At 37.8% G+C, this 15,118-nt stretch overlaps 1 protein-coding gene across 1 annotated transcript in view; it reads left to right on the top strand.

The window, feature by feature from the left end:
* The first annotated feature begins 937 nt into the window (after positions 1-937).
* Positions 938-15,118, top strand: part of KIF26B (kinesin family member 26B) — a 210,348-nt gene continuing 196,167 nt past the window's right edge. The window contains exons 1-2 of the mRNA XM_010004616.1: positions 938-961; positions 1,251-1,784. Of these exons, the coding sequence (XP_010002918.1) occupies positions 938-961; positions 1,251-1,784 (558 nt within the window). The remainder of the gene's footprint in view (positions 962-1,250; positions 1,785-15,118) is intronic.

Below are 15,118 nucleotides of genomic sequence, written 5' to 3'. Positions count from 1 at the left end.
TCAGCCTGATTACATTTTGCTGTTGAAGCTGATAAAGCAACAATGGGAGGAAAAAAACGTTCAAGATTTTGGTACTACTGACTGTAAATCTCTTTGAGTAGTCATAAGAAAATCCACCAAAACTTAAGGACGGGAAGGTGAAGTCTACCCTGTCTGGTCTGTAAAACCAAAAAACTGTAATTAGAAATTTCTAAGAAATATTTCCGTCACAAAACTGTCTTTGTTCAATGTAAAACACATGATGAGGGCTAAGCAAATTTGGTGATAAACAGCTGTTAAGGCTGTGGTTTGGCTTCACGACTTGCTGAAGCACTTTGCAATTCAGGCCAGCATTCAATGGCTGCAGTCAGATCAGGGTGGCATAGTGCTCCGTGGAGAGTGCCACCAACATTCAAACATCTACCTATGATGTAAGGTAGGAAGCAAGAGGTTTTAAACTTGATCAAACGGGTTTGCACCAAAACTATGATTTCCAAGACAAAAGTACTCTTTACAAATTAGTGGGCCTATACATGTTCTATTTTCTAAACAAAATAGTTTTATTTTACATTATGAGTGGGTACCAAAAACAGTAATAGAATATTTCATTAACAGAAATGAGGGTGGTTTTTTTTTTTCTGGTTGAAAAGTATATTGGTATGAGAAAAGCTGAAAAGCTCTTGAAAACTGAATAAAATACAAATCTATTTTGAATTCTGATAAGGATTTTGGGAGAGCAGTGGTACTTCTGTTTTTTTCATATTTTCCTTTATAGGCAGGGTTTGAAATGTTACATTTTTGCTGCAGAGTATTTATTGGATTTTCTGAGTACCAAGAGCTGGCACTGATCATTGATGACTTGATGGGTTTGTGAACCTTGCTACAAGCCCACTGGCTTTAGTGGAGTGGCTCTTGATCTCACCTGTGTAAATAAGAGTAGATTTTATTCAAGCCAGAAATGAGGTGCAGTGGTGTGAAGCAGGTTAATACATTCTCTTTGCCAATGCATTGAAGCTTGCAATGGGATTATAATATTTGCCACTTATCAGTAGGAGGAAATTTTTTTTCCCCAAACAATCTGGTTTCTCATTTTTGTTCAGCTCCGTTGCTGGCATATTTTGACTGTATCTAATGGCCTTTGTTTGCATTCTAAACTTATCTCATAAATAGGAATTTGAAATGCATAATCAGCAATAATAATGCTTCGCTGTGGTGACCATGGTTAAACATTTCCCTCCTGTCCCCCTCCCCCTCTTCTGTTTCATTTTTAGGACCCAGGTTTCTCTTTGGTGATTCATGACAAGCTCCAAGTTCCCAACACCATTCGTAAGGCGTGGAACGAGAAGGACAACAGATGTGACGTTTGTGCCACACACCTGAACCAGTTGAAGCAAGAGGCTATTCAGATGGTGCTGACCTTAGAGCAAGCTGCCAACTCAGAACATTATGATGCCTCACCAGGCTCTCCCCCACCTCTCTCCAATATCCCCACATTAGTGAGTCCCCGGCACATGGGCAGCTTGCAGCCCAGGGACTGGTCATACATGCCTGCTCCTTATGCTACATCTAATTATACAGGCTTTGTTGCCAACAAACACAGTGGAAAGCCAAACAGTCTGGGAATTGTCAATGGAGTGGAGAAGAAAAATGGCTCTCCTGGACACCAAGCCAAGGTCAGTTTCCAAATGGCCACCAGTCCCAGCAACGGTAATGTTCTCAACTCTGTGGCTATCCAGGCTCATCAGTACCTTGATGGCACCTGGTCTTTGTCAAGAACAAATGGTGTCACTCTATATCCCTACCAAGTAAGTATTAAATAACAAAACATGTTTATTTTCTTCCCATCAAAGCTTGTCTGGGCATGCAAACACTGCTCACTCCTCTTGGGGAGACATAGAGCCATTCACAACAGGGAGCACCAAAACAAGGAGTACTATAAAGTTCCTTTTCCCTGACAGGTGATTGAGTTGGGGGAAACAAAGGTCACAACCAGTGCTAATTAGAACACCTTTTATTAGTTCAGCTGTTTTATTAGTAATAGAACCAAACTGTTGTTATTAATAGCAAATAACTGTTTGCACAGTGTGTGCAATTATTCCCTCACACAGTTCACACTCACTCTTGCTCAGAATACTTGGTTGGAGCAACAGCTGGGACATGAACCACACTTGTGTACTCATAAGTGGAAGGCATCTCTGGTGCAACAGGGACGTCTGGGTGGGTATTTAATTATGTGTGCATATGATCCTGTAGTCTTTGTCTACATATATCAGGCACTACCTTTGTAGATGTGTTCTAAGTTACATAGACTTTTAATGATGCTACCATGAGCTGGTGGCCTTCTGCAGATTCAGGTGATTGTTGGTGTTTTGATTTTTATCATTTGTCTTAGATCTAGCATGCCCACTAGTCTTCAGAGCTTAGTTCTGGGTAGATTTTCATGTACCTCTCAGCATGTTCTTTTCCTTCTCTTTGGCCTGCTGTTTTCTAGTACAGAACAGCCATAAGTACATGTAAAACCCATCCACGCCAGCTCACACAGGTTTTTATGACAGAAGGTAGGTTTTCTGAGGCACTTAGCTACAGGTTGGGTGATGTTCAGTGTGCCCAAGAACTGGCAGATTGCAATACTAGACTATTTTTCTTGAGTTCTCCCCAGCCATTCCTGTTGGCTTTCTTAAATACAGAAATATCTTTAGAAGTTGGTCTTTCTACTAAGTTATGAACAGATTGCAAGATAGATCTCTAAATTAATTATTAACATTTATCAGCATAAGAGCAACTGACATTGCAGCCAGAAAAAACAATAGTATTCATAAGCACTGAGATATTGTCATGCACCAAAGATGACTTGGTAAAACCAGAAGTAAACTACAGTTAATTTTATCTGGAAAATATGTGACTTTATAGTTTTGTGGATCTATGCTCTAGTGAACATGAATCACATTTGAACAGGTCAGTATATGATCATAATTTGATCTAAGAAAAAACCTAAACGAAGTATGCACATTAAAAAAACTTAATAATAATTATTTGTACTAGGATAATCAGTTCAGTTTTATTGCATTTACCATCTTTTAAGTTTATCTATGAAAATATATTGTGTTTGCTTTTTAATAATGCTTTTGGTTCATATATAGTTACTTTTGTCTTAAAATTATTCACTAAGGAGAAGCTAACATTCAAAACTTTCCAGACCGATCCTGTGGTTTGGCTCCAGTGAAAGGATTGTTCCTTATGATTTCCCTCTCCTTTCAATAACCTTGAAATAGAAAAGAGAGAGCACCTTGAGTCTGGTGGCAGTTTCTGTCCTCCCACCCAAACCCAAAAAAATCACACAAGCACAAAACAACCAACTAAAAAAATACCAACCTAAACAAAGCAAACAAACCCCAAAACTCCAAACATAACAATGTTGGTCTGTGATGTGTACTGAGTTGATACTAAATTTCATATTCTCTTTAAAATTGCAACCTTCAAATGTTGAAATTCTCTATTTACTCTAGTGTCACATTTTATTGTCCAATCAAGAAATAATAATGATAACTTTTGTCTCTAAACACGTCTTAGTTTTCTGGTTATGTACTTTCTGTATCAGACTGGGAATTAGTCAAGTAAGAAGAAAAACTTTGAACGGTAATTTGTTTGTAATTTGAAGTAGTAGGGAGAAGCAAGCTTTGCTTTTTCTGCTGTTGTGTGCAGACAATTGTCTTATTTGCTACATGTTTCCTGAACATCTTAGATCTCCCTTAAAAATATATTTTGTTATGCACTTACTGTTGCAGTTACAAAACTGCTGTGGAAGAGCACAAGGAAGCTGAGCCTGTTACCTCAATTAGGACCTGTCTTGATTTGAAGGTGAATGAGGCACTAGTTACTTCTGAATGTCTATATATTAATTAAATTTTCTTGCCTTCCCTTAAGAACAGTGATTAGAAAAACCTTACTGTGCATTAGCTAAGAGGAATAGAAAATAATTTCTTGGATAAAAACCCTTGCACTTCATATGTAAGTACAGTACCCTCTACATCATAATCTTGTTAAACTGATGTCCAGGGAGAAGTCAGTCTCACGGCTCTAGACTTAATGGCGCCTGTTGTAGACACCTCCCATTGTAAATCAGCTTCAGTTAGACTAGAAAGTTGACAGAAATGGTTGAGAAAACTGACTGTATTTTCTTCCTTGAGGTATCACTAGAAAGAGAAAACATTAGTTTGGAAGTGACATTGTGTGGCTCAGAATTGACTCCTGGCAATCCTAGGCACCAGAAATTATTCCTACTGTTGTAGGGATGTTGTTTCCTCCCTAGGATCTTCCCCTTCAGACTTCCCAAAAATAGAACCTTGTTGTGGAGAATGAATGAAAACTGTTGTTTCAATTCTGATGGTAAAAACCCCATTAAAAAAAATTAGGGTTGTGATACTGTAGGTCTCAGCTTCTGCAGTATTATAGTGCAAGTCTTACATTAATGCCACTATTCCATTACTTTTGAAAAGTAATGAAAGTTTACGTGCTATCAGGAGTAAGAAAAAACCTGAATGTATATACCAACGTATTTAGTGACTGTTTTTTATTTGTTTACAGCCTGAAAATTAGTAGTATTTAGCTGGAGATGCATGTGAAGATATAAAAGAACCTTTCTCATAATTGCATGGAGGCGTTATAGGAACTCATCAACGGAGTATCCTAAGAGTAAGGCAGGGAAATGGCTGTTGAAACTTTTTTATGCAAAACAGGTCCCACTTGGAGATTAGGAGATAGTGTAGATGACCCTGTCCATCTCCAGCAGCCCTGTTTTATGTTATTCCATGTTTCTCCACCCCTTGACTAGACAGAAACAAAGAACTGGTTCCAAAAACTTGGCTCATAAGCATCAGCTGTTTTCTGTAAGGGGCTGAATTACATTTTGCTGGTAAGTGGTCCTCTTACAAAACAATCAGAGGCAGGAGAAAGAAATTGATTGATCTTAAACAAAAAGCATGACCTGTTAAAACCTTCCTACAAACACTGGAATGCTGAAATGCTTAACTGGTCAGGGTAAAAGCAACCCCTTTCTGTTGAATACATGTAGGAAAATATCACTCAAAATTCAATAGATTTGAATAGTCTGAAAAATGTGTTCTTTCAGTCATCATCATACACCCTGGGGATCAGACTGTATTTTAACACTTGTAAAGGCTTCTGTTGATCTCCCTATCACTCAAAGGCTTTCAATCCTTCTCTGCTCAGAGAAAACTCATTTGAATAGGTGAGGTTTTACCTGAGAAGGGCTGTAATTGTTTGTGCAGCTGCTAATGCAAATTACAGGATACCATACTATTCAGTACATATTTGTTGTTTACTGGTTATTAGGTAACGCTTCTAAAGGCAAAGAAACCTTTGGTCCTGGAGTTCTAAAGTAGGAGCCAAAAGTCCAAATACCTTGATAAAATTATTGCTTCTCAGAATTTTTACAGAGAATGTGGTACTCAATTAAATGCATATTATTTTTACTACTTTATTATCTGAAGCTGCTAAAGTAGCTGAAACAAAACAACCACATTAAAAAATGAGATAGATTTGAGTCCTTAGTAATTCAGACTGATTTAGGGTTTGCCTTTGAAAGGGAAAGGTGTTGAAAATAGTGACCATATTTAACTGGTAACACTAAAGTACTTTTTCTGGAGTAAAGGTGCTCCATTATTTTGAACTAGCTGTTCCTCTTTGGAATAGGCACCCTCTTTTAACCTAAATAAACTGCATGGTTCTTACATGTTGGTGTGTTTCTAAACTAAAAGCTTGGCATTAACTTTATTGTGGTGTGAGCTGCAAATGTAAAATGGTGGGCATTTCCTCAGCCCTCCAGTTACCTTCCTGGATCTGCATAAGAGTCTTTTCATGACTTTAAGTGGATTATTTTAAAAAGCAAACAACCAAAATAGCACAACATGTTTGTTAACTTTGAGTAGCAGGAAGGGAAGAACGAACCTAAGCACTGGAAAAGGCCAACTGTTCCAGCACCAATGTAGGCCATGAAAGGGAAGGATGGATAACAGAAGAGGTGGCTGTTGATGTGGGCAGGGTGAGCAACTCCTGCTCCAGTACTTGAGGCTGTAAAGTTAGAATTTGGTAAGGGAAAAGATACTGCATGGAAGGATTTGACTAGGGGTATTGTGAATGTAATATTAAAGGAAAAAGTGTTCCTTTTTCCCCTGCACTTAAGAAGTCTTTTTGGACCAAAAGCTTGGAAAATGAGATCCTGAACTACTGAGAGCCTCTTGGCCCCGGGCATAATGATCTCAAGCCTATTCAGAGTTATCAAAGGCTTTGTTTGTGTACAATTGATGAAAGCCTACAGTATGTGCTTTCTGTTTCCTCCTTATGTATAATGTGTATTTAGAAGAACTCTTTTCTCTGAGAAAGTACCAACTTTTTCTGGAGTTTTGCAGTGATGAGTGATTTGTTTGGAGTTTACTTAGGTCATTGCTGTCTTATAACACATTAGTTCTTTCAGGCACAGGATTTTAAGAAGAAACTGGTAGTGATTAGAGTTGGGCAAAAGATGGAGAGTTCAGATACAGAGCCAATGACTGTGTGTGGGATATTCACATCCACAATTTTGATTCCAAGATTTTTTTCCAAGTCTCTGCTGTCTAATTTATTTCTCTTCCACTTGCTGCTGGTTCTGTCCCTTCGTAAAGTGTTTGGCAGGATAAAGATAAAATGTTAATGATTGCTACAATGGTGCCAGGGTAATTTAAGTAGCTTCTAAAGCACATAATGTGAGGTACAGAAATCAAGTCACTTGCTCCATCAGTAGACAAAAAGGTGTCTTATATAATTATTCCATGCTTCCCAGAGCCACTCCTATTTTGCCAAAGCATCCTAATGAAACAAATTATTTGTATACTGGCTCTTCTAGGACCGTGTACTTACGTAGATGATTCAGTATGAGTTATCTAACAGAGGAGTTATTTTGCCTTTGTGTTTTGGTCCAGAATTTTTGGATGGTATAGGTTTCAATAGTGATGAAGTCACTGAATGCATGGAGATGCACATTTGAGAGTGATGGCTCCCTGAACATAGAAAATTTTGTTCCTGTTACTGTGAGCTCAACAATGATGATGAACAAATCTGTGCAAGCTCTTGCACTGATTTTTTTTTTTTTTTTTTAAATTTTTGTGACATGGAGTCTAACAATGAACTAACTATAGTGAGACTATAGACTGAAAGTGTAGGAATTTTATTTCCAAAGTTTGTTTGACTGGGCCAAGAAATATTGTCAAACAAATTCATTGGCACTGAAACTATATCCCTGCTTAATTATCTCTGTTGCCCTCATCCCCTATGTGTTAGTTACCTCTGACGTAGCTTTCCTTTGACTAAAAGCCTTTTTAAACCACATCACTAATGATTAGATATAACTCTACAAAAGTCAGTGTATGTCATCAGCTGACATTCTGCCATGATTGTTTGATCATTTAATTTGTGTATTACAGGAGATGGCTTTTTGTATTTCATTCCTCCTGTCCACCCCCTCAACTAGCAGCCCAGATGCATACTGATTCTGTAATACCATCAAGAGGAAACTAAAGTCTGTGTGAACTGCAGGAACGATTTCTTATTTGCATTACTCTGGTGTGATTTGATCTCTTAGGGCATTTTTATGCATGGCTTAATGACCTTAGAATCATTACTTTTCCCCTTTATGATACTGGGGTGACTGAGGGAAGAAAGAGGTAAAGGGTATCCCATGGACTGAAAAGAGCTAAGTAGGCTTATCCTATGAGTATGAAAATCCCGTGACTCAGCTGTGATGTGAGGAAGAAATCTGTGGACTATTAGAGGAGTGAGTTAATCCTGTAAATTAGTAAAAGCCAGAAGATCACAATTAGTGAGGATTTGGAGTCTTGGTTTCCTCCCCTGCTTTGTAGCTTAACAGTTTTGTCCATGTGTGAGACTAGTTTCTTTTCTGAAATAATAGCTGTGCTGATTGTTTTGCATCATTAAACAAAAATATAAACTGCGAGGAGGGGAGATGTTTTAACAGTGGGAAAAATGAGGTAGAGATGGGATGGAGAGAGAGAGAAGACAAACTGATAATTGACACACAATGATCCCATTGTTTCCCACACTGTAAATAGGGTGGCACAGAATCAAGAAAGAAAAATTTCAGCTTCTGCTTTATTTCATAGTTCAAGAACAGAGAGAGTTAAGACAACCACTTTGGAAGTGAGAAGAAGGAATATGCTTTTCTTGCAATGTACAGTTCTGTGGCACTTATTGCCATGGGAATAGTATTGAGGCCAAGAGCTTAGGAAGATTCATAAAAGGATTATGTGTTTATGTGGGCAATAAAAATCCCTTCTTTCTGATATTAGGATTTAAAAGGCCAACAAGGGTAATTTCCATATAGCATAAGGCAATTGGCATCGTATTTTATGGAGAAAGCTTCATGTAGATACATCCAATATACAGCTAAGGACTAGAATTCTTGAAACTACCACTGAAGCTTTCCAGCACAGGTATAACTAGGCTGACTGGGAAAAAGGTACTGATGTACTTAGCTCTTAGACTCTTCTGTCTCTTTTTTCTGAAAGTGGCTCTTGAGTGGCATCTGGAGAGAGAGCCTAGATTAGAGCCTGAACCTGGTGAAGGATAAACACCAGATGACACCAGATGACTGGTGCTGTGTTTTGGATGGAGGCCTGTGATAAACAGATTAGTGGAGAGTGCTCTTCCAACAGTTTCAACAGCATTGCCAGAGTTCAGCGGGCTGTACATTTCAGGAATTCTTTTAAGTATTTTTTCTTACCCTTCTGTGCGAAGATTCATGGCTTCTAAAAACTTTCTTGGATTGAATAATTCATACAAGCAATATGTTGGTCTTTAAAGCTGCATAAAGATTTAGTCCTGTGGCTGATATTCCTTCTCTATTTTGCTATCGTTCAACATGTGTTCCAAGAATAGAGAAAATGGAAGACAAGGTTAACTCATTCTAGCTGAGGTTTGGAAAGGAAGGAGAGGATGACAAAAGAATAAGAAAGCAAATTTTTAAGTTTCCCTTTAGAATCCCAAGGGCTACCACTCAAAGAAGACACAAATCAATGTATTGCCTCCTTGACTGAGATATTAGTTTCTCATTGCTTTATGTAAATGGGACATACAAATAAGATTAGATTTAGGAACATAATAATAAAAATGTGTTGGTTTGCTTTTTGTAAAATCCTGTTCTGGTCTCTGGTTTTGCTTTGAAAAAGCTTTTGGCTGTTAGATACGAAGAATCGTATTACTGTGCAAAAAAAAATTGACAAAGCCTTTTTCTTGGATGTTATGCTATGGTTCTGGGAAGTAAGGAATAAATAGCTAGAAGCTGATGTAACTGAAATGTGATTCCACACAGCTATCATGTAAACCCATTGTTTTCTCTAAAGTGCAGCTGAAATGGCATAAAAGAAATTGAGCATCAAGTTCTCTGTTGGGACAGCTCTCTAATTCAGTGGATTTGAGTTAAAGTTGTTGGTAGTTTCCTTATATTTCAGAGAATTGCAAATTTGTGAGGTGGGTGTTGTCAGATAAAATAATTTGAGGCCAGGCTCTCTTCTGTGTCACTCCAGGATAATGGCTTTGCAGTTGACATGGCTGTATCAGTGTCATGCAGATTAGAATGAAATTAGTCAACTCTAGGATCTGATCAGCCAGAATGTGAGAACAGCTGTGGTGATGGGAGTGAATATGGTCTCTTGCACTCGGGTGGCCTCAACTTCCCTTTGGGCTGGTGGGTGGGGAAGCTATCTTTTTCCATACATCTCTCATCTGACCCCATGCTGCACTGTCTGTTGGAACTGCTCCTCTTGACAAATGAAAGCAGGAGGCTGTCTGTCCAGCACCTTTTGAACTTTGAATGTGCCTACCTGTATTTTATGAAGGATAAGGAAGGTTTACATCTATACAGGGGTGAGAAAAAGCCCCACCAAGCTCCTGAAACCGTCTAAAAACTGCTCTGAGGAGAAATGAAGTTGCACTTCAGCTCTCACTTCCATGCAACATCTCTAGCTGAATTCAGAACTGCTCCAGAGGTTGAAGAGGAAGGGAAGATAAAGAGCTCTCATCTTCCAAGGGGTTCATTGGTGTCCATTGTCCTTATTGTCAGTAGCAAATCTCAGCAGGTGCATCTGTAGCTACTGCTAGTAGGGAGCACAAAAGTCAACATCACTTATGTCATTAAGGTATTTGAGGACTTCAGTTTTATAAGCCAAAAAAAATTCCCACATCTGACTGGTAAATGTGACTGTCAAGTGACTAATCTGCAACCAGCACAAGGGAATAGCTGTATGGATGGCAGTTCGAGCAAGGGGTTTGTTTTGTGGCAGCTCTTTGAACCAAACATATGCATCTGTCATGCTTTACTTGAAATTGTTTGATTCTGTTTTGAATTCTTAAAAGTGGCATATATGCATGTTTATTAAGTATCTGGCTAAAGTTATGCACAGACATTTGGCCAATGGAAAAGAAAAAGAATTAAAAGTTGGAACTATGCTTGATGAAATTGCTTCTGCTTCCCTAACTTCATTGTGGCTGCTTTGATCTACAATGAGTGCAGCTCGGTGTAACTGGATAATAATAAAGCACACCTGTGATGTGAATTCTGCAGTTTCTTTACACCTTTTACTGCACTATCTATTACTTTGCAAGACAGTCAAGGCTATTAGTAAAGCAGATTTTAAGCCTAATTTAGAAAGTTTCTATTTTAAAGCATACAGAGTGGTTTTTGTTGGTTTTTTTTCCTGTTAGAGACAGTTAGCTGATAGATAGGGTTTTTTGTTGCTTTTCTTCCTGACAGGTTTTAGGCTGCTGGAGCTAAGTAGTTCTGCTGGACATAAACATAAACCATAAGCACAATCATCTCTGTATTTTATTCTATTTTATCAGCTACTGCAGTGCAACATGGAAGATCAAAAATTACCTCAAGTGTTAAGGAAATTATACAGAATGCATCAGAAGAGAATGTATAGTAATTGAGATATAATCAGATCTTAATTGATCAGTCTGTCTGCTCCCTCAAGACTTTGTAAAGTTCATTGCCAATGTGCAGGAGGTAAAAACTGATGTGACACTATGACACTATATGTGATACTATATAGGTATATAATAGAATCATGGAATGGTTTGGGTTGGAAGGGACCTTAAAGATCATTCAGATCCAATCAGCTTGCTTGGGCAGGGACACCTCCCACTAGATCAGGTTGCTCAGAGTCCCATCCAACCTGGCCATGAGCACTTGCAGGGAGGGCAAGGATCACAGTACTGACAGGGAAAATGTGCTCAGAAAGCTTTGTCTACATTTGGACCAGCTTCTCTGAAAGTCCCTGTGAAAAGTCTTGCAGGTTAAACTGAGGCTTAGTTTGTAACCTTGTGGAAGATTCCTGATTATTTTTGTGTGTTGTTTCTTTTTCTTTTGTATGGTTTGTTTGTTTGTTTGTTTTTGTTTTGCTTTGAAGTAATATAAACCAAAGGTATCATTGTTTGTCCTGTTCAGAAAACAATATAACCAGCTACTATTCAGGTGACTTTAGAGAACACCATAGCTAAGGGTGCCCTGGCCATCAGGCCTCGCTGATACATTACAATTGCATCAGAGGTTGTCCCAAAGCTTATCTATTTTATTTTTAGGTATAAATGCTAAATGAGTTTGACTTAATTATTTTAAAGGTCCTTTCCAACTGAAATGATTCTATTATACTATAAATCAATTATCAGGTTGGTTTTATGTAAATAGGTGCTTTGGAGGGAAAAATCTAGTTCTCATGATACCAGCTTTTCATTTTTCTTTGCCCTAGTCAGTGATCAGAAGAATCTTCGCCTCTGTAATCCTAAATGCCTGGTAGTGCCATTTGCAGACAGGATTTAGTAGTGATGCTGATTATCTCCTAAGTGTTGTCTTGCACTTCAGAGCCTTTGTAAAGATCCTTTTAAACATTGCCAGAGCCCAGCTTATCAAGATTTATTCCCACTTCTATATAAGTGGGTGAAATGCAGACACCTGGTATGATGATTGCTTAGGCTAGATCAGTATTTCTGGAAAGGGCCTTGAGACAGGTTATATAAGTGCAGGTTTTGTAAGTTATGAGATTTTTCCAAGCTCAGTGATGTGGGCTTCTCTGCTTCCTTTTCCATTCACTGCTCAATTACTTGAGTCATATATTGTCTTTGTGTCTTGTCCCAGCCCTCTCAGTGTTTTGTCTCTGAAGCAGGGCACTGGTGCAAGGGGCCATTAGTTCTGAGGCCTCTAGGCATTTTATGATATAATGACTATGAATTATATAGCACCTTATTCCTTTAGTGTACTCCAATAAAGGTGGTTTCAGGAGTGGCACTGGAGACTTGTTATGGTTTTGTTTCCTTTTGAGTGGAACGGAATGGGAGGGCACCTGTTAGTTACAAATGCTTAACAGAAGTATTTGAAAATAAGATTGCTCCACAGTGTCCTATTTTATCTTCTGGACAGTTTTATATCATTCATGAGAAACAAAGAGTTTTGTTAATGTTATTGCTGCTAATATTCTTGTGCCCAATTTGAATGCATTGACTAGAAATGCTTTTCTGTAATTTCTTGGAGAAACCATAGATGGTACCACAGAAAGCTGAAGAACCTGCCAGTAGTCATAACTCTACAAGAACAAGGGAGCAGCTTGTGCTTAGGTGATTACATAATTTTCCCCCAAGACTTTTGAAATGTTGCATGGACGTGCAGTCAGGAAAAATGAAATTCTAGCAGGAAACATATAATGTAAACTCAGCTGAAAGAGAACTGGTAACTGTATAATATTTTGCAGACTTTCAAGTTCGTTCCTGTGAAAGGACCCAAAATACTTTGAGCATCAAAACTAAACCTTGGCAATACATTTGAAGAAAACAAACATTATTGTCCCTTGCTTTATGCATTAAGAAACAGATGTACAGGAAAGTGGAAGGACATGCCTGAGATGGGTGCTATGCAGTTTGCAAGGAACTGAGAAAATAACTTTTTCTTCTATTAAACTCAGGAAAAAAAGGGCCATCTTGTAATTTCATATATGGAAGTTAGATTTTGCTGTGCTTGCCTGGAAGAATGAACATCAGAGCAGATTACGAAACAGAAATTATAAGGAATCACAATAATTTCGAAAAAAATTTGGTAACAGAAGAGACTGAAAACATCTTGATTGTTTTTATCTTCAGATAGGCACGAGTTGGAATTTTTACCAACTGTACAAAGTTCATACTTTACTATTTGCAACAAGCTGCTACTGTGCTTTCTGAAAAGAAAAAACTTAAAAACAAGAGCTCTGCTTTAGAGGGATTCACTTGAAAGTATGCCCTTGGGAAAGAACAAGACTATAGAAGTCTGAAATTGACATCTGAAGTTTTTTTAGGTTTTAGCATCATTGAAGCTTATTCTTTCAAAAAGCTTCTGAACCCTTGTTGTTTACCTTAATTCCTAATAAGAGTATTTCCAGCAAATCCTGTCATCCTTCTAAAATGCTCTGTTTCCTCCAAGGGAACTTTCCCAAAATTGAGTTTTTCTTGAACTTTTGTAATAATGTATTTCTGTTGGATAAGTCTGAACCCTGTGTGCCTGAAATCTGCTGTCTGGAGGGGATACTGCAGGAATGGGTTTTTCAGAGTTTTAGTCCACTGGGTTGATCAGAAGGTAAAACATTCCAGCTTTATTTGGCTTCTGTCATTATGGCCATTGTGAGCATAGCAACTTAGTGGTGGGAATTATTGGAGAATTATCTCTGAATTTTTTGTTCAATTCACAAATAGTATGGAGAATTTAATAGTTTAATGCATAAACTTCTGATTTTCTAGGCATGCTTGGCCCAGTTTCTTTATTTGTGTGTGCATGTAATTATGTGTACACACACACACAAACATATCTTTTTCTTCCACTTAATTTCCTTTAGGAAAGACTCCTATGCTCCTTTTCCCAAGGAAATTGCTGATGAACTTCAGGATAGATTCTGATCTGTGATCAAGTTACCTCAACTGATGACAGAGTATCATCATGCTTTTTGAACTGTCTGATGTTCTGCTGATATTAAGAAAAATCGAAGAATCAGAGTACACTGAGTTCTGAAAGCTAGTGTTGCAGAAGAGTGTTTCAGCTCCTCTTAAGAATATACACTAAGCAACAGTTTTAGAACTGTTTCAAGTTAATGATAGTATGTATGGAATAGTGCTCTACCTTTTGAGATGGCTAGTTCATGCCTATCTTCTAGTCCCTTTGTTGTAGTGCAAATGACTGAGCAAGATGATTTAGTAATGCCTACAGTGTACCTTGTGAAGCGGCACGTGAGGCCTTTTTCTTCAGTTACACAGATTACAACACTGCACTTCCACTCACCTGTAGTCTTTTGGCATGTCACTGTGGAGCAGAAAATCAGTCCGTGATGTTCTATTAATAATTAGTTAAACTAGAAGAAAGAATTCCTTTCAAAAATTGATTTAAAAGTAACTTCTGAAACTTCTACATTACAAATAGAGTAAACAAGTTGAAGGGGAAAAATCCAGACCCTTTCATGTGCAAATACATATTCCTGGTGGAGTGCTGAAAGCCAAAATGAAAACTGAAGGTAACTGGGAGACATTTATTACCATTCAGAATGGTTTATTAGATTTTAGGCACCATTTCAGATGATGAGCCTGTTCATTGTTCTTATATTTGGCCTTCATTAAATGCGTTTAATTAAATCTATTGTAAATCTGTTTGATTCCCAAGGGGCCACTTAATGTAATCTTGCTGTTTGCTTATAAAATATATCAACCAACAATCCCTGAACTAACTTTAATCACTGTTTATTTTTAGATCCTGATGAAGTGTGTTGTGTCAGTTTAGTTTGTCATGCAAGTTCCTTGGGGCAATGACTTTTTGTCATTACTCATATCCTATGTGGAAGGAAGTGTATATTCATTGTTGCTGTTTTTAAGAAAAAAAAAAAAAAAAAGAGAAAAGAAGAAGAGAAATGCCATTCAAAGGTTATTTACACAGGCTCACAGGCTTTTATGAGGAAGAAATAAATGTAGCTCTACGACTTGACTGTATACTTTCAGACAATTTTCTTTAGCAGATATTCTCTCAAGAGTCTGGCTTTTAACTGTTAAGATCTTTCAAAGT

Source organism: Chaetura pelagica, unplaced genomic scaffold, assembly GCF_000747805.2.
Source record: "Chaetura pelagica isolate M959 unplaced genomic scaffold, ChaPel_1.0 scaffold278, whole genome shotgun sequence".
In the NCBI taxonomy this organism is placed as follows: Eukaryota; Metazoa; Chordata; class Aves; order Apodiformes; family Apodidae; genus Chaetura; species Chaetura pelagica.
Note: the sequence above shows the minus strand (reverse complement) of the source record. Positions and strands in the feature narration are given on the sequence as shown.